Raw genomic sequence first — 26,517 nt, 5'->3', positions numbered from 1 at the left:
TGCCGTTCGGTGGCCATCGTAAAACACCATCTTTTCTAGTATAGCGAACCCACGCCTCATTAAAGGCTATGGGGCCAATACCATGTTTAGAATATACTTCATAAGTGGGAGTCCCGGCCGGAGGAATTGGACAAGAGTCCTCCAGTCGGGAAGCCCTATCGCGATTATAACAAAACCATTTTCCAAACTTACTGAAACTAGGCATCGCTACCACAATAGTTTCTTTAAAAACTTTAAGGGGTTAATTAGTCACTTTATAGTACAAAAAACTGCACTCACCCCTCGGTTTCGGCTTTTGCAAAAGTCGAACAAAGACAAAACAAAGACAAAGGAGTGGCCACTATACTTAACTTATCCAGATGTTTCCGTACGCCAACAGAGGTCCGTCTAATGTCTCGCAATACCAATCACCAAGGGAGCCAAACTGTGCCCGCAGTCAGGGCAGCAGGTCTTTGCAGCCGTTGGAAGAAAGAAGCCACACGGTAAAAAACCTTCGATCCACTTACGACATGCAGAGGTCGATCACGTGGTGCGCGTCCTCCGGAATTTCCTTGCGGGGCTCCTCACGATCCTCGGGGTGGACCCACGACCTCTGAAGCGGCCTCACAGAGGGCACCAATTGAAGAACCGGGCTCATTAAGCCTGGCGGCGCAGGGTACGCCTGAAATCTTCTGAGTTCGCCTTCCAAATTACAGAGACACGGGACACTCTGTATGACATAGGAACTTCAATTTATTAGCTGCAGCTCGGTGCAGTTGTCCTAGAAGTACATCAGTGGTAGGTTCTCAGGAGACTGCCACTTCACCTTGTGGCTCACAGTCTTTTGTAGCGCTTGAATCCCCTAAAGCAACAACCCCCACAATGTGCAATAAAAATACAAATCATCCACAAGAAAACATTCTTTGTACAAGATACCGGATAATGAGTAATAGAAATTCCTTCCCTAAGGTCGTGTTCTCTACCCGAACCTATAGGTCAGGCGGCATAGCCATTCCTTGGTTAAATTAATTTACGATAGGACGTGTTTGCGTGTAGAAGATGGTGATTCGTAAAACAACTGGAGAGGCCGAGAACGGTCACCAAGGGTCAATAGATGGTTATCTGGGGGATTAGTTGCTTCGAGCCGGGTCTCAGAATGGACTTAGCTCGGGGAAACAGGAAAGGTCGTGTAATATGTGCAACAGTATAGAACGTAAAAGAAACGCTATGGAGGTTGAAGGGGGCCTCAGTGAGGGCAACAGCGTAGTGGTGTTACAAGCAAAGACGGGCGGTATTTGAATTTCCTCAAAGGTGGCGACATTAAAAGGAGGGACAAGAACCACTCATGTCCGCTGAGACCCTGAACCAGCCCCGCATTGCCGTGTCCTGCAGCCCGTCGCTCTATCTCTGCCTCCGATTTTTAAATTATTAATTTGTATTTTTACATTTGAAATGAAAGTGTTTCTTTTTAATTCGTCGTTGCCAAGTAGCTCGACGTCTTCAGCCAGTCCTGGCTCTCTGACTCACGGGCAAGTGCCTGGCATGCTAGGATTTCCCACCCAATGTCTGTAAAGTGGAACCACAAGTCCCAGGATGCAGTTGGTTAAAAGCCAGGACTTGCTGGGTGGATCTTGGCTGCTAAGTTCGTGCAGCTTGGAAGAGCCTCCCCAGTCAGGGGGCGTCACTGACACTTTAAAAGTGCGGGTCTGAGCGCTTCCGCGTTCCATGTCTGTTTCCCCTGAGCTGCGCGAGGCGAGCCCTTTAAGTCCCAGGTCTTCTGTCTGTGTCCCCGTGCAGGCGCGAGGCTGGCCCTTTAAATCCTGCAGCTTCGCTGGTAAACAGGGCAGTGCTTCCTGCAGACGGCACATGACAGAGCATGCACCCGCCCCCCTGCACACCCTGAGCCCACCCCCTGGTGCCAGCAGAGCCATCTGATCCCACCCCCTGGTGCCAGCACAGCCTGGCAGGCCTCGGACCCTGCACACACAGAGACCAGGAGCCCCACCAGCAGGACCCAGCCCCGAGCCATGGCGGGGCCCTCGCTGCTGCTGCCCCGGGCCCTCCGGGGCCCCCGCCTGCTCCTCCGCCTCAGGACTCCCTCCGTCCTGCAGCGTCCTCAGGTAACCCCTGCTGCTTTGCAAGCCTGGGTGTAGCGCATCGCACCAGCTGAGCTGCTTCGGAGCACTGGAGGGCGAGGGGGAGTTGGCAGTAGATGGGAGGAGAAGCGGATGGCGAAGACAGAAAAGTTTAAGTTTAAAGTAGACGCGCCCCTTCCCTCTCCAATACCTGGCAAACCCTCCCGACCGTGGCTTTTCGGAACTGTCTGCAAAACCAGAGGCACAACTAATTTAAGTCATGCACATACTTGTTCCAGCCGTGCACAAACCTGCATTCACACACGTGTCCCAGCCGTGCACAAACCTGCATTCACACACGTGTCCCAGCCGTGCACAAACCTGCATTCACACACGTGTCCCAGCTGTGCACAAACCTGCATTCACACACGTGTCCCAGCTGTGCACAAATCTGCATGCACACACGTGTCCCAGCCGTATACAAACCTGCATGCACGCATGTGTCCCTGCCGTGCACGAACCTGCATGCACATACGTGTCTCTGCCGTGGCAGTGCACGAACCTGCATGCACACACGTTTCCCAGCCGTATACAAACCTGCATGCACACACGTGTCCCAGCCGTATACAAACCTGCATGCACACACGTGTCCCTGCCGTGCACGAACCTGCATGCACATACGTGTCTCTGCCGTGGCAGTGCACAAACTTGCAGGCACACACGTGCCCAGGCCTTGCACAAACCTGCATGTACACACGTTTTCTGCCGTGCACAAACCTGCATGCCGCCACGTGTCCCACCCACGAACCATTACCTGCGTGCACCGAGGTCTCCCACCCTTGAACCCCTACATGCATGCCTCCACGTGTCCCACCCATGAACCATTACCTGCGTGCCCCCAGGTGTCCCTCTGAACCCTTACCTGCATGCCTCCACGTGTCCCACCCATGAACCATTACCTGCGTGCCCCCAGGTGTCCCACCCCTGAACCCCTACCTGCATGCCTCCACGTGTCCCACCCATGAACCATTACCTGCGTCCACCCAGGTCTCCCACCCTGGTCTCTCACCCTTGAAGCAACCTGCATGCCCCCACGTGTCCCACCCATGAACCATTACCTGCGTGCCCCCACGTGTCCCACCCTGAACCCCTACCTGCATGCTGCCACGTGCCCCACCCATGAACAATTACCTGCGTGCCCCCAGGTGTCCCACCCCTGAACCCCTACCTGCATGCCCCCACGTGTCCCACCCATGAAGCATTACCTGCGTGCCCCCACGTGTCCCACCCTGAACCCCTACCTGCATGCTGCCACGTGCCCCACCCATGAACCATTACCTGCGTCCACCCAGGTCTCCCACCCTTGAAGCAACCTGCATGCCCCTACGTGTCCCACCCATGAACCCCTACCTGCATGCCCCCACGTGTCCCACCCATGAAGCATTACCTGCGTGCCCCCACGTGTCCCACCCTGAACCCCTACCTGCATGCTGCCACGTGCCCCACCCATGAACCATTACCTGCGTCCACCCAGGTCTCCCACCCTTGAAGCAACCTGCATGCCCCTACGTGTCCCACCCATGAACCCTTGCCTGCATGCACCCAGGTGTCCCAGCTGTGCACCTATCGGCATGCACCCACGTCTCCCACCCTTGAACCCCTACCTGCATGCACCCACGTGTCCCAGTCATGAACCCCTACTTGCATGCACCCACATGTCCCAGCCGTGCACCTACCTGCTTGCCCCCAAGTTTCTTCCCTTGCACCCACCTACATGCCCCCACGTATCCCACTCTTGCATCTACCTATAGGCTATGTTCCCCCGTGCCTCACCCAGGAAGCACTCTCCCTTCCCGCTACAGTTACCCACGTTCTGCCACACGTCCTTCCCGCCTTCGCACCCGTTTTCCTCCTCCCCTCCCCCATGTCAGCTCCACCATGGCCGCCCTCAAGACTTGACACATGGTATATTTTCCCGCGCGCTCAGCGGACCCGGGCATTTTCTTCTCTCTGGCACCATTTAGTGCCTGCAGCTGGAAAGGGGCCCTTGAAACAGGAGGGCACCCAGTCCATAATTGACGTTTACGTGGTGGCACCAACTCAAGGTTCGTATCTAGGTCCAGATCCTCATGAGTGTGTAACTCGGGAGGGAGCCGGGCTCACTGAGGCGATGCTACCAATATTAAGATAAGAAAGTGCTCTTGATTTCACTGCACCTGCCCTCTCTGCGCGCACACACTGCCCTCTCTGCGCGCACACACTGCCCTCTCTGCGCGCACACACTGCCCTCTCTGCGCGCACACACTGCCCTCTCTGCGCGCACACACTGCCCTCTCTGCGCGCACACACTGCCCTCTCTGTGCGCACACACTGCCCTCTCTGTGCGCACACACTGCCCTCTCTGCGCGCACACACTGCCCTCTCTGCGCGCACACACTGCCCTCTCTGCGCGCACACACTGCCCTCTCTGCGCGCTCACTGCCCTCTCTGCGCGCTCACTGCCCTCTCTGCGCGCACACTGCCCTCTCTGCGCGCACACGGCTGTTAGACGGGCCGGGAGGGTCGGCCGAGGACAAGGGGAGAGGTCTCCGGGGAGAGCCGTCTCCAGCGATCGTACAGATGAGTAACTTCCCCCCACAGATATACACCACACAAGGATAGGATTTAACGTTCTTTATAAGCGATTTCTAAAGGTACGATGGAATGGTACAAGGAGGTCTGGACTCAGGGGTCCCCTCGATTCTAGTCTCTTGGTTTGGGAAAGGGGGTAGCGGGACAGTCTGGTTACCAATCTGGTAGCTGAGATGGTATGGTGGATAGCTCACAATCCTCGAGCTCGGTGTTCTAGCTTGGACGGGCCGCGGCAGCGCCAGCAGGTCCCGGTGAAGGTGGTCGTTACACGGTCCGCGGCAGCGCCAGCAGGTCCCGATGAAGGTGTTGTTACAACGGTCCGCGGCAGCGCCAGCAGGTCCCGACGAGGATGGAGGATGCAGAAGGCCGCGGCAGCGCCAGCAGGCAGGACGATAGTTCACAAGGCAGGGCTACGGCAGCGCCGGTAGTCCGTCAAGGCTGAGTTCTTCTCGGTGTCTCTCGACTCCAGGATACAACTGCCTTCCTGCTCTGGAGCTGCCCTAGTTATAGGTCTGGCGCCCTTTGATGTCCGGACCCTCGCACTTGGAGGTCGGGGGGTCCGGGATGAGGGAGTCCAGACACCCAGCAGGGGGGTGGAGCCAGCGCCCGGGGGAGCTGGAGGGCGATCGGCACCAGGCGGGGGAGAGCCATCGACGCTTCTTTCTCCCATTGACCTGCCACGTGGTCCGTTCACCTCCTGGGTGGATGGTGGTGCCGGGATGTCGGGGCCGGGCCAGGCCCAGGGTTAGGGTCGAGCTGAGGCCACTCGGCCTCGTGGTGCAGTGTCCAAGATGGCGGCTGATCCGGCCGGGGGAGCCGGTAGTGGTTCGGCCCCATGATACATGGATGTCCGGGGGCAGGAGTTCCGTCGGGAGACGGGGTGCGGGTTGCTCTTGTGGGTAACACCTGGGAGTCCGGGGCTTGGGCCCTGTCATGCGGGGAGGGAGCAAGCCCTTCATGTGGCCTGTCCAACATGCGTCCCCCCCCCAGCTGAAGGCGGGGAGAGTCACCCATCCTCTTGGGGACTCTCCTGGTCGAGGCGGAAAAAGCGTGACAGGCCATCTGCGTTGGCGTGGTCTTGGCCCGGTCGATGTTCCACAGTGAAGTCCATCCCCTGCAGGGAGATGGACCAGCGCAATAGTTTTGGGTTTTCCCCCCGCATCTGCATTAGCCACTGCAGGGGTCGATGATCGGTTTGCACCCGGAAGTGGGTACCGAAGAGATAGGGCCGGAGCTTTTTGAGGGCCCACACCACGGCGAAGGCCTCCCTCTCGATTGTGCTCCAGCGCTGTTCTCGGGCCAGGAGGCGTCTGCTGATGAAGGCCACCGGCTGGTCAAGACCCTCGGGGTTCAGCTGGGAGAGAACCGCCCCGAAGCCGTGGTCGGAGGCGTCCGTTTGCACAATGAATTCCCGACTGTAATCGGGGGCCTGGAGCACAGGGGTGGTGCACAGGGCGGCTTTCAGCTTCTCGAAGGCCGCTTGACAGTCGGGGGTCCAGTTAATCTTCTTCGGGTGGTTTTTGGACGTGAGACCCGTGAGGGGCCCCACAATGCTGCCATAGTCCCTCACGAACCGCCGGTAGTAGCCGGTGAGTCCCAAGAAGGCTCGGACCTCGGTCTGCGTGACTGGGGGTTGCCAGGACTGGATGGCAGCGATTTTGAGTTGCAGAGGGGCCACCAGACCGCTTCCCACCTGGTGTCCGAGGTAGGTCACGGACCCCTGACCAATTTGGCACTTGCCGGCCTTGATTGTGAGGCCGGCCCGCTGGAGGGCTTGCAGGACCTCTCGGAGGTGGTGGAGGTGGTCGGACCAGTGGCGGCTGTACACAGCGATATCGTCCAGGTAGGCGGCGCTGAACTCTTCGAGCCCCGCCAAGACCTGGTTCACTAGTCGCTGAAAAGTAGCTGGGGCATTCTTCATGCCGAAGGGCATGACCTTGAAGTGGTAGTGGCCATCGGGGGTAGAAAAGGCGGACCGTTCTTGGGCTCGGGGTGTGAGACCGATCTGCCAGTAGCCCGCTGTCAGGTCGAAGATGCTGAGGTAGCGGGCAGCCCCCATTCGGTCGATCAATTCATCCGCTCGGGGGATGGGATGAGCGTCGGTCCTGGTGACAGCATTCAAGCCCCGATAGTCGACGCAGAATCGGAGTTCAGGAGTGGTGCCGGGGGCAGCGGCTTTGGGGACCAGCACGACCGGGCTGGCCCAGGGGCTGTCTGAGGGCTCGATGACCCCGAGCGTGAGCATCTTGGACACTTCCTCTTGGATGCAGGCCCGCACCCGATCTGGTACGCGGTATGCCCGGTGTCTGATAGGGGGACTGTCCCCAGTGTCCACGTCGTGCAAGCACCAGGGGGTGACCCCTGGGGTGAGGGAAAACAGAGTAGCAAACTGCAGCAGGAGGTCCCGGCAGCCTTGTCGCTGCTCTGGGGTGAGGGCATCGGAGAGCCGGACCCCGTCCACGGAACCGTCTTTCTCCTGAGTCTTCAGGAGATCAGGGAGAGGCTCGGAGTCTTCTTCCGCCCCACTGTCTGTAGCCATCAGGAGGCTGAGTTCCGAGCGCACAAAGTGGGGTTTGAGTCTGTTGGTGTGGAGGACCCGGAGGGGGTTCCGGGGAGACTCCATATCGATGAGATAGGTGACGGGGCTCTTGCGTTCGACCACTTTGAAGGGCCCCGTCCACTTGTCCTGCAAGGCACATGGTTCGGTGGGGGACATCACCCACACTTGTTGACCAGGTTCGAATTCGACGGAGGAGGCATTTTGATCGTACCATTTTTTCATGTCCTCCTGACTGGCCTCAAGATTCGCTTTTGCCATTTCCCTGAATCGCCGGGTCTGATTGCGTAGGGCCAGGAGGTACTTGAAGACGTCTGGAGGGGTCTTTAGGGGGGCCATCTCCCAACCTTCTTTGACTAGGCTAAGGGGCCCTCGCACAGGGTGCCCGTACAAGAGTTCGAAAGGGCTAAAACCGAGGGACTTCTGGGGAACTTCTCGATAGGCGAAGAGGAGGCACGGAAGTAGTACATCCCACTGGCGACGGAGGGGCTCTTCCAATCCCCCAATCATTCCCTTGAGCGTGCGGTTGAATCGCTCAACTAGTCCGTTTCCTTGAGGATGATAGGGGGTCGTGAATCGGTAGGTGACCCCGCACTGTTGCCAGAGGGACTTCATATATTTCGAGATAAAGTTTGTGCCTCGGTCGCTGACGACTTCTCGGGGGAAGCCCACCCGGCAGAAGATCCCTATTAAGGCCCGGCCGACCACCGGAGCTGTTACAGTTCGCAGGGGCACAGCCTCGGGGTAGCGGGTGGCGTGGTCCACCAGTACCAGGATGAACCGATGTCCTTGTGCTGTGCGGGGGTCCAGGGGCCCCACAATGTCTATTCCCACCCTCTCGAACGGGGTGGTGACAACTGGGAAGGGTTGCAGAGGTGCTTTGAGCTTGCGGCCGCTCTTCCCGCTGGCCTGGCACGTGGGGCAGGACCGGCAGTGGTTGAGGACGTCGTTTCGCATCCTCGGCCAGAAAAAGTGGGTCACCAGGCGACTGTAGGTTTTGTCCTGGCCCAGGTGTCCAGCCAGAGGGACATCATGGGCCAAATTTAGCAGGAAGTCTCTAAAACGGAGGGGCACCACCAGCACTCGACTGGCCCCTAGCTCCGCGATTCTCTGTTCACTGTATAACAGGTCGTTATCCCAATAGACCCAATGGGCTCCGGTGGAGTCCCCTGCGCTCTGGGCGATGGCTTGCTGGCGGAGTCCCTCGAGGGAGGGACAGGTCTTCTGCTCCTGGCAGAACTGTTCCTGGGTGGGCCCCCCTTCTTGACGCCACTGAGCCAGGCCGGGAAGGTCCTGGGGCTGGGCGACCCCTTCGGGGGTTTGCTCTGGGGGGTCGGTATAGTCGGTGTCCTCTACTGGAGCGATCGGGGGAGGAGGTGCAGGCCATTCTGGTTCTTCTGGTCGGGGGATGGCACGGGCGGCCATGGACCGGGTGGTTACGCACGCCCAGTCCGGGAGGCCCAGCATCCCCAGGTGCTCTCTGCTTTCGACGGCGGCCCACGGCGAACTCTCAAGATCATTCCCCAGGAGACAGTCCACGGGGGCATCCTCCCGGACCGTCACCTTCAACATGCCGGAGACCCCTCCCCATTCGAAGGGGACGCAGGCCATCCGACATAGACTCTCGGAATTGTCGGCTGAGCGGACGGGGCAGAGAATGTTCGGCAGGATCTGCTCTGGTTTTACCAGGTGACAGCGGACGGCCGTCACACTGGCCCCTGTGTCACGTAGGGCTTCGGCCCGGCGCCCATTAATGTTCACCCACTGGCTATATTTTCTGGTGTTGGCGGGTAGGGGGGCCCGCGGGACCATGTCTTTTCCCCCTAGGCACGCTAGAACCATGGCGGCCGGTTCCCACTCTTGTTGTGCCTGCTCGTATTCTTCTTGTTCTTCGGAGATTTTTTCTCCCCCCAGGGCGGCGGCAGCTACCTGGCGGGGTTTTGGAGTTTGGTTCTGTGGACAGTTCGGGTCATTGGCGTAGTGGCCGACTCGCTGGCATCGGTGACACGTGACGTTGGCTCGGAACCCCGGGCGCATCGGGGGGTTCCCCCGGCTGGCCGGGGGCGGGGTGCTGGCAGCGGGAGCGGCCGGGACGGTGTCTCTCCCTCGCCCCTGGCCTCCTCCTCCTCCTCGGGGACGGTGCTGACCTTGGTTGTTCCGGTTCTGCTCGTGTGGCCCTCTCCGGCCCACTCGGGTGCTTTCCCACCGGTCAGCTTCGGCGGCGAGTTGCCGTGGGTCAGTCAATTTACTGTCGAGGAGGTGCTGCCTGAGCTCGACGAAGCAGTTGTTAGACAGGTGCTCCCACACCATGAGATTAAAAAGTTGCTCGTAGGTCGTTACGTGGCTTCCCTTGATCCAACCCTCGAAGGCTCGGCTGAAATAGTTGACATATTCCACCCACGTTGTACCCGGGATCCGGGTGCAGTCCCGAAACCTCTGGCGGTACATTTCGGGTGTGAGCCCATATCGGGTGAGGAGGGCCGCCTTCATTTGGTCATAGGATGACATCTGATGGTCTGGGAGCTGCAGTAGGGCATCGCGGCCTTCGTTGACGAACCTCCCCCATAGGCCGGCTCCCCAGTCACTTCGATCGATCCGGTGGGAGGTCATGGCGATCTCGTAGGCCTTGAACCACTGTTGTATGTCGTCCTCTCGGACATACTCTCGGACAACATCCTTGGGGATGTGGACTTTCTTCTCTGTCGCTCCCGGGGTGCGCGGTCGCTCGGGCACCTCCGGTTCTTTGTTCTGCTTCCGTAGTTCTATTTCTGCCAGTTTGCGCTCGTGTTCGTATGTTAGTCTTTTTTCTTCGAGCTCTCTCTGCCTCTGTTTTTCTTCCCGTTCTTCTCGGAGCCGCAGATGTTCTAGGTTCAGTTTTTGTTCGGCTAATTTTAGTTCACCGTCCATTTTGAGTCGTGCCATTTCTAACTCATGTAATCTGTTTTTTTCTCTTTCTTGGATCTCTTCCTGCGAGAGGCCCGTTCCTCGCTCCTCGGGAGCCGTGGCGTTCCTCTCCGATGCTGCACCGTTTTGGTCTGGGGATCTGGCGACCCCGGTTTCTGCCCACGACTCAATGGCGTGCTTAAAATCGTCTTTGGTACTCAGGCCGGTGGTAGCAATGCCTAGTTCCATGCAGAATTGTTTCAATTCACCATGGCTATACTCTTCCAATTTATCCCTCTGGAATTTCTCGGTGGATCCGCTCTCTTTGGTTGACATCGTGGTTTTGTCGTGGGGTGAGCTACTCTCTGTACGATTACGCGTTGATTCGGATCGCGCCGCTGGCCACCAATGTTAGACGGGCCGGGAGGGTCGGCCGAGGACAAGGGGAGAGGTCTCCGGGGAGAGCCGTCTCCAGCGATCGTACAGATGAGTAACTTCCCCCCCACAGATATACACCACACAAGGATAGGATTTAACGTTCTTTATAAGCGATTTCTTAAGGTACGATGGAATGGTACAAGGAGGTCTGGACTCAGGGGTCCCCTCGATTCTAGTCTCTTGGTTTGGGAAAGGGGGTAGCGGGACAGTCTGGTTACCAATCTGGTAGCTGAGATGGTATGGTGGATAGCTCACAATCCTCGAGCTCGGTGTTCTAGCTTGGACGGGCCGCGGCAGCGCCAGCGCCAGCAGGTCCCGGTGAAGGTGGTCGTTACACGGTCCGCGGCAGCGCCAGCAGGTCCCGGTGAAGGTGGTCGTTACACGGTCCGCGGCAGCGCCAGCAGGTCCCGATGAAGGTGTTGTTACAACGGTCCGCGGCAGCGCCAGCAGGTCCCGACGAGGATGGAGGATGCAGAAGGCCGCGGCAGCGCCAGCAGGCAGGACGATAGTTCACAAGGCAGGGCTACGGCAGCGCCGGTAGTCCGTCAAGGCTGAGTTCTTCTCGGTGTCTCTTGACTCCAGGATACAACTGCCTTCCTGCTCTGGAGCTGCCCTAGTTATAGGTCTGGCGCCCTTTGATGTCCGGACCCTCGCACTTGGAGGTCGGGGGGTCCGGGATGAGGGAGTCCAGACACCCAGCAGGGGGGTGGAGCCAGCGCCCGGGGGAGCTGGAGGGCGATCGGCACCAGGCGGGGGAGAGCCATCGATGCTTCTTTCTCCCATTGACCTGCCACGTGGTCCGTTCACCTCCTGGGTGGATGGTGGTGCCGGGATGTCGGGGCCGGGCCAGGCCCAGGGTTAGGGTCGAGCTGAGGCCACTCGGCCTCGTGGTGCAGTGTCCAAGATGGCGGCTGATCCGGCCGGGGGAGCCGGTAGTGGTTCGGCCCCATGATACATGGATGTCCGGGGGCAGGAGTTCCGTCGGGAGACGGGGTGCGGGTTGCTCTTGTGGGTAACACCTGGGAGTCCGGGGCTTGGGCCCTGTCATGCGGGGAGGGAGCAAGCCCTTCATGTGGCCTGTCCAACAACGGCCCTCTCTGCGAACACACACTGCCCTCTCTGCGCGCACACTGCCCTCTCTACGCGCACACTGCCCTCTCTGCGAACACACACTGCCCTCTCTGCGAACACACACTGCCCTCTCTGCGAACACACACTGCCCTCTCTGCGAACACACACTGCCCTCTCTGCGCGCACACACTGCCCTCTCTGCGAACATACACTGCCCTCTCTGCGAACACACACTGCCCTCTCTGCGAACACACACTGCCCTCTCTGCGCTCACACACTGCCCTCTCTGCGCGCACACTGCCCTCTCTGCGCGCACACTGCCCTCTCTGCGCGCACACTGCCCTCTCTGCGCGCACACTGCCCTCTCTGCGCACACACTGCCCTCTCAGCCAACACACACTGCCCTCTCAGCCAACACACACTGCCCTCTCAGCCAACACACACTGCCCTCTCTGCGCGCACACACTGCTCTCTCTGCGCGCACACACTGCCCTCTCTACACGCACACACTGCCCTCTCTGCGAACACACACTGCTCTCTCTCTGCACGCACACACACTGCCCTTTCTGCGCGCACACTGTCCTCTCTGCGAACACACACTGCCCTCTCTGCGAACACCCACTGCCCTCTCTGCGAACACCCACTGCCCTCTCTGCGAACACCCACTGTCCTCTCTGCGAACACACACTGTCCTCTCTGCGCACACACTGCTCTTTCTGCGCACACACTGCTCTTTCTGCACGCACACTGCCCTCTGTGCGTGCACACTGCCCTTTCTGCTCCTGTCCTCTCTTCTCCTGCCACTCTCTGCTGGTGCCCTCTCTGCTCCTGTACCTCCCTGCTCCGGCCCCTTCTCTGATCCAGGCCCCTCTCTGCTCCTGTCCCTCTCTGCTGGTGCCCTCTCTGCTCTTGCCCCTTTCTGCTGGTGCCCTCTCTGCTTCTACCCCCCTCTGCTCCTGCCCTTCTCTGGTTGTGCCCTCTCTGCTCCTGCCCTTCTCTGGTTGTGCCCTCTCTGCTCCTGCCCTTCTCTGGTTCTACCCCCTCTGCTCCTGCCCCTCTCTGCTGGTGCCCTCTCTGTTTCTACCCCTCTCTGTTTCTACCCCTCTCTGCTTCTGGCCCTCTCTGCTCTTGCCCCTCTCTGCTTCTGCCCCTCTCTGCTTCTGCCCCTTTCTACTGGTGCCCTCTCTGCTCCTGCCCCTCTCTGCTTCTGCCCCTTTCTACTGGTGCCCTCTCTGCTCCTGCCCCTCTCTGCTGTCTTTCTCTCTGCTTCTACCCCTCTATGCTCCTGCCCCTCTCTGCTGGTGCCCTCTCTGCTTCTACCCCTCTCTGCTCCTGGGCCTCTCTGCTCCTGGGCCTCTCTGCTCCTGGCCCTCTCTGCTCCTGCCCCTCATTGCTCCTCTGTCTGCTCCTGCCCCCCTCTCTGGTTCTGCCCCCCTCTCTGCCCCTGCCCCCCTCTCTGCTCCTGCCCCTCTCTGCTTCTGCCCTCTCTGCTGGTGCCCTCTCTGCACGCACACTGCCCTCTCTGCACACACTGCCCTCTCCGCTCACTGCCCTCCCCGCACACACTGCCCTCTCCGCACACACTGCCTTCTCCGCTCCTGGCCCTCTTGCTCCTGCCCCTTTCTCTGCTCCTGCCCCTCTCTCTGCTCCTACCCCTCTCTCTGCTCCTGCCCCCCTCTATGCTCCTGCCCCCTCTGCTGGTGCCCTCTCTGCACACACAATGCCCTCTCTGCACACACACACACACTGCCCTCTCCGCACACACTGCCTTCTCCGCTCCTGGCCCTCTCTGCTCCTGGCCCTCTCTGCCATTGGCCTCCCTGCTCCAGTCCTCTCTGCACGCACACTGCCCTTCCTGCCCTCTCTGCATGCACACTGCCCTCCCTGCTCTCTATGCTCCTGTCCCTCTCTAATGGTGCCCTTTCTGCTGGTGCCCTCTCTGCTCTTGCCCCTTTCTGCTGGTGCCCTCTCTGCTTCTACCCCTCTCTGCACCTGCCCCTCTCTGCTCCTGGCCTTCTCTGCTCCTGCCCCCCTCTCTGTTCCTGCCCCCCTCTCTGTTCCTGCCCCCCTCTCTGCTCCTACCCCTCTCTCTGCTCCTGCCCCTCTCTCTGCTCCTGCCCCTCTCTCTGCTCCTGCCCCTCTCTCTGCTCCTGCCCCCATCTCTGCTCCTGCCCCCATCTCTGCTCCTGCCCCCATCTCTGCTCCTGCCCCCCTCTCTGCTCCTGCCCCCCTCTCTGCTCCTGCCCCCCTCTCTGCTCCTGCCCCCCTCTCTGCCCCTGCCCCTCTCTGCCCCTGCCCTGCATGCACACTGCCCTCTCTGCATGCACACTGCCCTCTCTCTGCTCCTGCCCCTCTCTGCCCTCTCTGCATGCACACTGCCCTCTCTGCATGCACACTGCCCTCTCTCTGCTCCTGCCCCTCTCTCTGCTCCTGCCCCTCTCTCTGCTCCTGCCCCTCTCAGCTCCTGCCTTCTCTGCTGATGCCCTCTCTGCACACACTGCCCTCTCTGCTCCTGGCGCTCTCTGCTATTGGCCTCCCTGCTCCTGCCCTCTCTGCACGCACACTGCCCTACCTGCCCTCTCTGCATGCCAACCGCCCTCCCTGCTCTCTCCGCCCTCCTTGATCTCACTGCCCTCTCTGCTCTCACTGTCCTCTCTGCTCCTGCCCCCTCTGCTCCTGCCCCTTCCCCTTTCTGCCCCTCTCTGCTCCTGCCCCCTCTCTGCTCCTGGCCCTCTCTCCATGCACACTGCCCTCTCTGCTCCTGCCGTCTCTGCTCCTGCCCCTCTGCACACACACTACCCTCTCTGCTCCTGCCCCTCTCGGGTCCTGCCCTCTCTGCAGGTGCTATCTCTGCTCCTGACCCTCTTTGCTCTTGACCCTCTCTGCTCCTGCCCCTCTCTCTGCTCCTGCCCCTCTCTCTGCTCCTGCCCTCTCTGCTGGTGCCCTCTCTGCACGCACACTGCCCTCTCTCTGCTCCTGCTCCTGCCCCTCTCTCTGCCTGCCCCTCTCTCTGCCTGCTCCTGCCCCTCTCTCTGCTTCTGCCCCTCTCTGCTCCTGCCCTCCCTGCTGGTGCCCTCTCTGCACACACAATGCCCTCTCTGCACACACTGCCCTCTCTGCACACACTGCTGTTGGAAGGCGTTCCCCGGGGAGGCTGCGGAATGCGTTCCCGACCACCCGGAGGCCCACCTTACCCAGAGTTAGGCCGAGCAAGAGCAGGGAGGCCCTTCCTGGAAGGGTCTCGTACCTAGGATCGCACACGCCGCGCTTACTCTCTCTTCGGATAGAGGGACACCACACAGTAATTCGTTATAAGACAATGCTTTTATCGGTAGTTGTCAGGGATCTTTATGATCCGGCAGGCAGGTGCAGAATTAATGCCACAAGCGGCAGCGATCTCGTGAGGAGGGAAAGGGTAGCGGGACAGTCTTTGAGTCAGTGTCTCTGCGAGGTATCCGGCGCACAGCTCTCAATCCTCGAGCTGAGGGGATGTTGCTTCTCTCGGCAATCTCTGCCGATTCTCTTGGAGGAGCGGGCCGCGAGTCACTCAGCAGGCACCGGAGGGTCGTAGTTCAGGGAGCCGCGACGGCGTCAGCAGGGCTCAGATGGTTCAGACTTCGGGGAGCCGCGACGGCGTCAGCAGGGCTCAGATGGTTCAGAGTTCGGGGAGCCGCGACGGCGTCAGCAGGGCTCAGATGGTTCAGAGTTCGGGGAGCCGCGACGGCGTCAGCAGGGCTCAGATGGTTCAGAGTTCGGGGAGCCGCGACAGCGTCCGCAGGGCTCAGATGGTTCAGAGTTCGGGTAGCGTTCTTCTGTTCGGTGAGCGATCGAGCCGCGACCAGGTCAGCAGGCTCTCGTCAGTCCAGGTCTTCTCTGCTCCCGTCCTCTCCGCACCCCTTGTTATACTCCCCCTCCTCTTTGAAGTCCGGAGTCCTCGCGGAGAGGGGTCTGGTCCCTGGGGGGCGGTGTGTCGGGTTTCCTGTCGCTCGGCCCTTTGATCTGTTCAGGTGGGTCTGGGAGGGACTCCAGACACCCAGCAGGCGAGGCGCCCGCTCTCCGGGGGCCTGGTGGTCGATCGAAACCTCCCTCGGGGGAGAGACCAGAGGTGTGACAGGGTCGGCGCCTCTCGGTCTGGTTTGGGGGGGGGGTTTCGTTCTCCCTCTGCCGGGCATGCGTGTTGGTGCTCTGGTCGGCCCTCACGATGTTGGCCAACGGAAGCCGGAAGGCCGTGTCCACGAGGTTCGGCGTGGTTGTAGGGTTACTTGCTGGTCGGGAGGGCCCACGCCACGAGGCCGATCTCACAACTGCCCTCTCTGCTCCTGCCCCTCTCTGCTCCTGGCCCTCTCTGCTAATGGCCTCCCTGCTCCTGCCCTCTCTGCACGCACACTGCCCTTCTTGCCCTACCTGCATGCACACTGCCCTCCGTGCTCTCACCGCCCTCCCTGCCCTCTCTGCTCCTGCCCCTTTCTGCTGGTGCCCTATCTGCACCTGCCCCTCTCTGCTGGTGCCCTCTCTGCTTCTACCCCTCTCTGCTCCTGGCCCTCTGTGCTCCTGCCCCTCTCTGCATGCACACTGCCCTCTCTGCTCCTGCCCCTCTGCACGCACACTGCCCTTTTTGCTCCTGCCCCTCTCGGCTCCTGCCCCTCTCTGCTGGTGCCATCTCTGCTCCTGCCCCTCTCTACTGGTGCACTGTCTGCTCATGCCCCTCTCTCTGCTCATTCCCCTCTCTCTGCTCCTGCCCCTCTCTCTGCTCCTGCCCCTCTCTGCTTCTGCCCTCTCTGCATGCACACTGCCCTCTCTGCACGCACACTGCCATCTCTGCTCCTGGCCCTCTCTGCTCCTGGCCCTCTCTACTAATGGCCTCCCTGCTCCTGCCCTCTCTGCACGCACACTGCCCTTCCTGCCCTACCTGCATGCACACTGCCCTCAGTGCTCTCACCGCCCTCCCTGCTCTCTATGCTCCTGTCCTTCTCTAATGGTGCCCTCTCTGGTCCTGCCCCTCTCTGCTCCTGCCCCTTTCTACTTCCAACCCTCTCTGCTCCTGCCCCACTCTGCTTCTACCCCTCTCTGCTCCTGGCCCCCTCTCTGCTCCTGGCCCCCTCTCTGCTCCTGGCCCCCTCTCTGCTCCTGGCCCCCTCTCTGCTCCTGGCCCCCTCTCTGCTCCTGGCCCCCTCTCTGCTCCTGCTCCCCTCTCTGCTCCTGCCCCCCTCTCTGCTCCTGCCCCCTCTCTGTTCCTGCCCATCTCTGCTGCTGCCCTCTCTGCACACACTGTCCTCTCTGCACACACGGCCCTCTCTGCTCCTGCCCCACCTCTCTTGTCCAGCCCCTTTCTGCTGGTGCCCTTTCTGCTCCTGCCCCTTTCTGCCTGGTGCCCTCTCTGCTCCTGCCCCTCTCTGCTCCTGCCCCTCTCTGCTGCAGCCCTCTCTGCTTCTACCCCTCCCTGCTTCTACCCCTCCCTGCTTCTACCCCTCCCTGCTTCTAAACCTCTCTGCTCCTGGCCCCCTCTCTGCTCCTGGCCCCCTCTCTGCTCCTACCCCCCTCTCTGCTCCTGCCCATCTCTGCTTCTGCCCTCTCTGCATGCACACTGCCCTCTCTGCACGCACACTGCCATCTCTGCTCCTGGCCCTCCCTGCTCCTGGCCCTCTCTGCTCCTGCCCTCTCTGCTGGTGCCCTCTCTGCACGCACACTGCCCTCTTGCTCCTGGCCCCTCTCTCTGCTCCGGGCCCCTCCTCTGCTCATGGCCCCCCCTCTGCTCCTGGCCCCCCCTCTGCTCCTGGCCCCTCCTCTGCTCCTGCCCTCTCTGCACGCACACTGCCCTCTCTGCACACACTGTCCTCTCTGCTCCTGCCCCTTTCTGCTGGTGCCCTCTCTGCTTCTTCCCTTCTCTGCACCTGGCCCTCTCTGCTGGTGCCCTCTCTGCTCCTGGCCCTCTCTGCTCCTGACCCTCCCTGCTCGTGCCCTCTCTGCTCCTGCCCCTCTCTGCATGCACACTGCCCTCTCTGCTCCTGCCCCTCTGCACGCACACTGCCCTTTTTGCTCCTGCCCCTCTCGGCTCCTGCCCCTCTAGGCTCCTGCCCCTCTCTGCTGGTGCCCTCTCGGCTCCTGCCCCTCTCTACTGGTGCCATCTCTGCTCCTGCCCCTCTCTACTGGTGCCCTCTCTGCTCCTGCCCCTCTCTCTGCTCCTGCCCCTCTCTCTGCTCCTGCCTGTGAGAAGATGGCCTGGCATATGCTGGTCACTAGTTATAGTGGCCACCTTGCACCAGTCCAAATCGACTCTTATGGTAGATAGGTTTAAGGCAACCTTTTTAAAGAAAGCTATCCTAGTGGAGCAGAGGATGTAAAGCAGCTTGTTTTACCTTCTAATCTCTTGAATTACCAAATGAAAGGACACCACACAGGTATATATATCAAATATATATGTATTTATTTCTAGACACACTCTACTAATCTCTTTATGAGATTAGAAGCCAGGAACACATTCAAATATCAACGTTTCACAATAAGTTAAGCACAAACATGGCTGGGGCCCTAGGGGCGTACCAGAGCATATACAAAAAAAATGGGTTAAGAAAGTCGACTTGCGAAATGACAAGGCCTAGGGCCTGTAGAATCGCTGGGGCTTCACTGCTGCAGTGAAAGCAGGTAAGTAACAGACACACGGGAGACGCACGCAGTGTGTAAACACAAATTACAATGGAGCCAGTTGCGGTTGAATTTTCTAAAGTTTTAGGGTACTTCGAGGAAGTCGACAAGCAAGCCACTTACAAGGTAAGTAATTCGAGGGCCAACACACACTAGGGCACCGGAGTGCATTAGTTACCTCATCCAGGGAAGCCGGGTGCATAGGTGTCTTTTGGTGTCGGGTCCCGTCGCTGTTTTTTATGGAGACCAAAGAAGACTTGCTGCTTGCGTCGACTGAAGAAGTGTCCGGTGGAATCCAAGGGTGGATTAGAGAGACAGATGACCTGAAAATTGAAGGGACAGTGTTCAAAGTCACTTGCCAGTGACCGGTGGCCAGGAAGACCACGGCTGACCACGGATGTCGGGTGATTTCAGGTCGTTGATGGTGTTTTGACTCTTCGCTCACGAGGTCCAGGAGATATCGACGATGACCAGCAGCTGGATTTGGCGTGTCCCACGACGTCTGCAGCTGACTGAGGTGTCGGCAACCGGATTTGAGCCAACAAGCCTTGGCAACAGCAAGTCTCGTGGAAATCGAAGAAGGTCAGCGTTGCAGACCAGCAAGGTCTGAGGGACTCACCCAGCGAGGGTGAATGAGGGCAGGCCTGGAGCAACCAGGGGAGCCCTCTGAGTCGATAAAGTCTTCGGGGGACCCACACGCCAACGGGCAAGGGATCGCGAAGACGCCTCTTGAGGAAATGCTTCACAGGAGCCCACGGTCACTCGGGACAGGGTAGGCATCTGATTTTCGCTGCAAAACCTGCTGGAGGCTTGGGCCACAAATGGTCCAATGCACAAGTTCGTAGAACGTCGTGAAGGGGTTGCACTCGACAACAGTGCACGGTACCCGGGTATTGCTGTTCCTCGTCACTCGTGGGGTCCGCTCGCCACAGCTTTGCTGGGGATTCACAATAGCTGTCGAGAAGTCAGGAAATCCACTTACGGGGCTGCAGGGACTTTGAACTCCTGCGGGAGCGGGAAAGTTTGCGACCGTTGATTAAGGTTTTTGGAGCCTGCCAAGCATGGGAGTCACTCCTTGACTCCAAGGGAGATTCTTCTGTCTTATAAGGTAGTGGAACGTCGAAGGGCCAGGATTCTTCTTTGTAGAGCGTCGTCCAGGGTTATCTACTTTGCAATGGCAAGATTGGCTATCTTATACTGAAGATAGGGGAGGGACTAGCTCTATGACCACTCCTCTGGGAGGGTCAGGGTAGGGGGTGGTTACACCCACTTCCCTTTGTCCAGTTTCGCGCCAGAGCAGGGACAGGTGGCCCCTGAACCGGTTTGAGTTGGCATATGCACAGAGGAGCCTACTGCTCCCCAGTGCAGGACTTCAAAGCACTCTAGAAGTGCACCCACCCAGCTCCAATACACTAAATCCTGTCTGGAAGGTGGTGACACCTCCCTGTGACAGGATGCCTTTTGTTGGGCTTCCTCCACTGTGAGTTTCAGTCAGCAGCAGGAGGGCAGCCCAGTGTCTGTGCTGGTGGCATCTTGTGATGCCAAGGCTCTTTCAGATTTCTACTGTGTTATCATAGTAGGTACATGTCGTCCCCTCTAGAAGGGTGGGATCATACTCCCACACCAGTTACTGGTGTGGGGGTATGATTCCAAGTTGTTTGACACCAAACACGACATGTTTTGATGCAGTCATTCCAAAGTTAGCATTTACCGTTGGGTTATAATGCACTTAAGAGTATATGGTTTAACCGCATCCACAAACAGCCACATAGAATGGACTCTGCCAGCTGCAGAGGGGTCCTGCTCATGCAGAGGCACCCCCTCACTTAGTACACCAAGCACCCTGCCCTCAGGATTGATAGGGCCTGCCATAGGGGCGGCTGATAGGTTTATATGTGTGTGTATGGTGAGATATAGAAACCTATACCTCTGTGAGGAGTGCTAACACTACCTCACCCAGGCTGCAGTAGCAGGCCTGTCGTGTCAGATTGAGTCTGCTTCCCAGGGGTGGCATAATACATGCTTCAGCCCCTGGTAGGCCTGTTAAGTACCTATGCCCTAGGTACCTAAGGTACCATATACTAGGGGCTCATAAGGTACCACAGTATCCAATCACTAGTGCATCTAATATGCACACCAAGTCGTTTAGAGAGAACAGAGATACTGGGGCCCTGATTAGCAGGGACCTAGCCAGACTATAGCCAGAAACCAGTGTATACATGAGAAAAAAAGTGGGGGCAACATAAGTGCAGATCCTACTCTCCTACACTGCCCCTCTCTCTGCTCCTGCCCCTCTCTGCTTCTGCCTTATAAGCCCCTAGTATATGGTATACTATGTACCTAGGGCATAGGTACCTCCGAGGCCTACCAGGGGTTGAAGCATGTATTATGCCACCCCTGGGAAGCACTCCAAAATTGCACCACAGGTCTGCTACTGCAGCCTGGGTAAGGTGGTGCTTGCACCCCTTACAGTGGTAGAGGCTACCTATATCACAATAATTGCACACACATATAAAACCTATAAGTCACTCCTATGGCAGTCCTTAACAATCCTGAAGGCAGAGTGCTTGGTTTTTATGTGAGAGTGTGCCCCTGCGTGAGCAGAGCTCCTCTGCAGCGTTCGGAGTACCTCCTCTGATGCTGTTTGTGGTGCAGCCTGACCATATACTCTTAAGTGCATTATAACCTCGCGGTAAATGCTAACTTTGGGATGGCTGCATGGAAATATGTTGTGTTTGGTGTCAAACGCTTTGGAATACTACCCTCCCCCGCCAGTTCTGGCGGCGGGGGTAGCATTCCACCCTTCTAGAGGGAGAGACATGTTCACACTGGTCTAACCCGGTAGGACGTTCTAAAGCCCTGGCATCACAAAATGGACGCCTCTGCCACAGACACGGGTCTGGCCTCCTGCTGCTGACCGAAACTCCTGCAGGGGAGGCCTGGACAATAGGTTTCCTGTCCCAGGGAGGTGTAACCACCTCCCCAGACAGGCAAATGTGTATTGGGGCTGGGCGGGAGCACTCTCTGGTGCTTTGAAGTCCTGCACTGGGGGCACACTTGGTGTCCCTGTGCATAGTCCAGTTCAAACCGGTTGCAGGGGCTACCTGCCCCTGCTCTGGCGCGAAACTGGACAAAGGAAATGGGTGTAACCACCCCTCTTTCCAAACCCTCCCATAGGTGGGTCCCTAGAGTATGTCCAACCCCCAAACTTTGTATAAGTATGGGAACCCAGCCCATGAGACTTTAGATTACCCTGGACGATACTCGGCAACATATATCCTGGACCTTTGACGTTCTACTTTGCTTAGAAGACTGAAGAAATCTCTCTTGGGGTCAAGAAGTGACTCCCCTGCTTGACAGGCTGTTGGAAGGCGTTCACCGTGGAGGCTGCGGAATGCGTTCCTGACCACCCGGGGACCACCTCTCCCAGAGTTAGGCCGAGCAAGAGCGGGGAGGCCCTTCCTGGAAGGGTCTCGTACCTAGGATCGCACACGCTGCGCTTACTCTCTTCTGATAGAGGGACACCACACAGTAGTTCTTCGTAACACAATATACTTTATCGTTAGTTGTAAGGGACCTTTATGATCCGAAATGCAGGTACAGCGCCACAATCAGCGGCGATCTCGTGATGGGGGTAGCGGGACAGTCTTTGAGTCAGGGTCTCTGCGGAGTATCCTGCGCACAGCTCTCAATCCTTGAGCTGAGGGGATGTTGCTTCTCTCGGCAATCTCTGCTGATTCTCTTGGAAGAGGGTGCCGCGAGTCACTCAGCAGGCACAGGAGGTTCGTAGTTCGGGGAGCCGCGACGGCGTCAGCAGGGCTCAGATGGTTCAGAGTTCGGGGAGCCGCGACAGTGTCAGCAGGGCTCAGATGGTTCCAGGATTCGGGGAGCCGCGACAGCGTCAGCAGGGCTCAGATGGTTCAGAGTTCGGGGAGCCGCGACAGCGTCAGCAGGGCTCAGATGGTTCAGGGTTCGGGGAGCTGCGACGGCGTCAGCAGGGCTCAGATGGTTCAGAGTTCGGGTAGCGTTGTTCGGGGAGCGATCGAGCCGCGACCAGGTCAGCAGGCTCTCGTCAGTCCAGGTCTTCTCTGCCTCCCGTCCCTTCGGCACCCCTTGTTATACTTCCCCTCCTCTTTGAAGTCCGGAGTCCTCGCCGAGAGGGGTCTTGGTGCCTGGGGGCCGGATGTCGGGGCTTCCTGTCGCTCGGCCCTTTGATCTGTTCAGGTGGGTCCGGGAGGGACTCCAGACACCCAGCAGGCGAGGCGGCCGCTCACCGGGGGCCTGGTGGTCGATCGAAACCTCCCTTGGGGAAGAGACCAGAGGTGTGACAGGGTCGGCGCCTCTCGGTCTGGCTTGGGGGGTTTCACTCTCCCTCGGCCGGGCATGCGTGTTGGGGGTCCGGCCGGCCATCGGGATGTTGGGCCATGGTGGCCGGAAGTCTGTGACATTGAGGATCGGTGCGGTTGCAGGGTGGCTTGCTGGTCGGGAGGGCCCACGCCACGAGGCCGGTCTCACACAGGCACCAAAGAAGCAACCGACCGGTCTGCATCGCTGAAGCTCCCGTCCCTCTCTGCTCCTGCCCCTCTCTGCTCCTGCCCCTCTCTGCTTCTACCCCTCTCTGCTTCTACCCCTCTCTGCTTCTACCCCTCTCTGCTCCTGGCCCCCTCTCTGCTCCTGGCCCCCTCTCTGCTTCTGCCCCCCTCTCTGCTCTTGTCCATCTCTGCTCCTGCCCTCTCAGCACGCACACTGCCCTCTCTGCACACACTGTCCTCTCTGCACACACGTCCCTCTCTGCTCCTTCCCCCCTCTCTGCTGCTGCCCCCCTCTCTGCTCCTGCCCCTCTCGGCTCCTGCCTTCTCTGCAGGTACCCTCTGCATGCACACTGCCCTCTCTGCACACACTGCCCTCTCTGCTCCTGCCCCTGTCTGCTCCTGGCCCTCTCTGCCATTGGCCTTCCTGCTCCTGCCCTCTCTGCATGCCCACCGCCCTCCCTGCTCTCACCGCCCTCCCTGCTCTCACTGCCCTCTCTGCTCACACTGCCCTCTCTGCTGGTGCACACTCTGCGCAGACACACTGCCCCCTGTTCCTGCCTTCTCTGCTCCTGCCCTCTCTGCTTCTGCCCCTTCCCATCTCTGCTCCTGCCCCTCTCTGCATGCACACTGCCCTCTCTGCATGCACACTGTCCTCTCTGCTCCCGCCCCTCTGCACGCACACTGCCCTCTCTGCTCCTGCCCCTCTCTGCTCCTGCCCCTCTCTGCTCCTGCCCCTCTCTGCTCCTGGCCGTCTCTGCTCCTGGCCGTCTTTGCTCCTGCCCGCTGTCCTCCTGCCCCTCTCTCTGCTCCTCCTGCCACTCTCTCTGCTCCCCCTGCCACTCGCTGTCCCTGCCCTCTCTGCGCGCACACTACCCTCTCTGCTCCTGCCCCTCTCTTCTCCTTGCCCTCTCTCCATACATACTGCCCTCTTTGCTCCTGGCCCTCTCTGCTCCTGCCCTCTCTCCATACACACTGCACTCTCTGCTCCCGCCCTCTCTCCACACACACTGCCCTCTCTGCTCCTGCCCCTCTCTCTGCTCCTGCCCCTCGCTCTGCTCCTGCCCCTCTCTCTGCTCCTGCCCCTCTCTCTGCTCCTGCCTCTCTCTCTGCTCCTGCCCCTCTCTGTTGGTGCCCCCCTGCTCCTAGCCCTCTCTGGCTCCTGCCGCTCTCTCTTGCTCCTGACCCCCTCTTGCTCCTGACCCCCCTCTGCTCCTGCTCCCCTCTATGCTCCTGCCTCCCCCTGTGCTCCTGCCTCCCCCTGTGCTCCTGCCTCCCCCTGTGCTCCTGCCTCCCTCTGTGCTCCTGCCCCTCTCTGTGCTCCTGCCTCCCCCTGTGCTCCTGCCTCCCCCTGTGCTCCTGCCTCCCCCTGTGCTCCTGCCCCTCTCTGTGCTCCTGTTGGACAGGCCACACGAAGGGCTTGCTCCCTCCCCGCACGACAGGGCCCGAGCTCCGGCCCACCAGGCATAACCCACGAAAAGCACCTGTACCCCGTCTCCCGACGGATCTTCTGCCCTCGGGCCTCTACTCATCACGGGGCCCAGCCCCACCGGCTCCCCCGGCCGGTTCAAGCCGCCATCTTGGGCCCTGCACCACGAGGCCGCGTGGCCTCGGCCCGACCCTAACCCCGGGCCTGGCCGGCCCCGACATCCCGGCACCACCCTCCACCCAGGAGGTGAGCGGACCACTTGGCAGGTCAATGGGAGAACGAAGTGTCAAGAGCTCTTCCCCCCGCCAGGTGCCGATCGCCTCCAGCTCCCCCCAGGCGCTGGCTCCACCCCCTGCTGGGTGTCTGGACACCTTCATCCCGGGCCCTCCGACCTCCAAGTGCGAGGGTCCGGACATCAAAGGGCGCCTGCCCTATAACTGGGGCAACTCCGGAGCAGGAAGGCAGTTGTATCCTGGAGTCGAGAGACACCGAGAGAACTCAGCCTTGACGGACTACTGGCGCTGCCGTAGCCCGCTCTTGTGAACCATCGTCCTGCCTGCTGGCGCTGCCGCGGCCTTCTGCAACCTCCATCCTCGTCGGGACCTGCTGGCGCTGCCGCGGCCCGTTGTAACGACCATCCTCGTCGGGACCTGCTGGCGCTGCCGCGGCCCGTTGTAACGACCATCCTCACCGGGACCTGCTGGCGCTGCCGCGGACCGTACATCGACCATCTTTCCGGGACCTGCTGGCGCTGCCGCGGACCGTGTACCGACCATCTCAACCGGGACCTGCTGGCGCTGCCGCGGCCCGTACCAACTAAGACACCAAGCTCGAGGATTGTGAGCTAGTCATCATCTCATCCGAACTACCTGACTGGTAGACAGACTGTCCCGCTACCCCTTACCCTGCTTTGAGAGACTTGAATCGAGGGGACCCCTGAGTCCAGACCTCCTTGTACCATTCAACCGTACCTTAAGAAGTGCTTATAAAGAACACTGAACCTTATCCGTGTGTGGTATCTGTCTGTGGGGGGGAAGTTACTTGTCTGTACGATCGCTGGAGACGGCTCTCCCCGGAGACCTCTCCTCCTGTCCCCGGCCGACCCTCCCGGTCCATCTACCCTTTCTAACATTGGTGGCCAGCGGCGCGATCCGAATCAACGCATAATCGTACAGAGAGTAGCTCACCCCACGACAAAAACACGATGTCAGCCAAAGATAGCAGCTCCACCGAGAATTTCCAAATGGATAAATTAGAAGAATACAACCACCGCGAACTGAGACAATTCTGCATAGAACTTGGCATTGCTACCACCGGCCTGAGTACCAAGGATGATCTAAAACACGCCCTAGAGTCGTGGACAGAAACTGGGGTCGCCGGACCCTCCGACCAAAGCAGCATCACACCAGAGGGGAACGCCACGGCTCCCGAGGAGCGGGGAACGGGCCTCTCGCAGGAGGAGATCCGAGAAAGAGAAAGAACCAGATTGCACGAGTTGGAAATGGCACGACTCAAGATGGATGGGGAACTCAAGTTAGCTGAACAGAAACTCAACCTCGAGCATATGCGGCTCCGAGATGAACGAGAAGAGAAGCAGAGACAGAGAGAGCTGGAGGAGAAAAAAATAACGCTCGAGCACGAGCGCCAACTAGCGGAGATAGAACTTCGGAAACAAAATAAAGAACTGGGGGTGCCTGAGCGACCACACACCCCGGGGCCAATCGAGAAAAAAGTCCACATCCCCAAGGATGTTGTCCGCGAGTATGTCCGAGAAGACGACATACAACAGTGGTTTAAAGCCTACGAGATCGCCATGACCTCCCACCGGATCGACCGGAGTGATTGGGGAGCCGGACTTTGGGGGAGGTTTATCAACGAGGGTCGCGATGCCCTACTGCAGCTCCCAGATCACCAAATGTCGTCCTACGACCACATGAAGGCTGCCCTCCTCACCCGCTACGGCCTCACACCCGAGATGTACCGCCAGAGGTTCAGAGATTGCACCCGGATCCCAGGTACAACTTGGGTAGAATACGTGAACTATTTCAGCCGTGCCTTCGAGGGTTGGATAAAGGGGAGCCATGTCACCACTTACGAACAACTCTTTAACCTTATGGTATGGGAGCACCTGTCGAACAACTGTTTCGTCGAGCTCAGGCAGCACCTCCTCGACAGTAAGCTGACTGACCCCCGGCAGCTCGCCGCCGAAGCTGACCGATGGGAAAGCACCCGAGTGGGCCGGAGGGGGCCACACGAACAGAACAGAAGCAACCCAGGCCAGCA

General features: G+C 59.5%; 1 protein-coding gene across 2 annotated transcripts in view; it reads left to right on the top strand.

Annotated features, from left to right (window-relative positions):
- The first annotated feature begins 1,748 nt into the window (after window positions 1–1,748).
- Window positions 1,749–26,517, top strand: part of LOC146863669 (long-chain-fatty-acid--CoA ligase ACSBG2-like) — a 632,294-nt gene continuing 607,525 nt past the window's right edge. The window contains exon 1 of one of the 2 annotated variants that reach the window (XM_085627773.1): window positions 1,749–2,099. In XM_085627773.1, coding sequence (XP_085483899.1) covers window positions 2,007–2,099 — 93 coding nt within the window. In that variant the 5' untranslated portion in view covers window positions 1,749–2,006. The remainder of the gene's footprint in view (window positions 2,100–26,517) is intronic. The other variant, XM_085627776.1, reaches the window with a different exon arrangement.

Source organism: Triturus cristatus, chromosome 2_1 (genome assembly GCF_964204655.1).
Source record: "Triturus cristatus chromosome 2_1, aTriCri1.1, whole genome shotgun sequence".
NCBI classification, from domain to species: Eukaryota; Metazoa; Chordata; class Amphibia; order Caudata; family Salamandridae; genus Triturus; species Triturus cristatus.
Note: the sequence above shows the minus strand (reverse complement) of the source record. Positions and strands in the feature narration are given on the sequence as shown.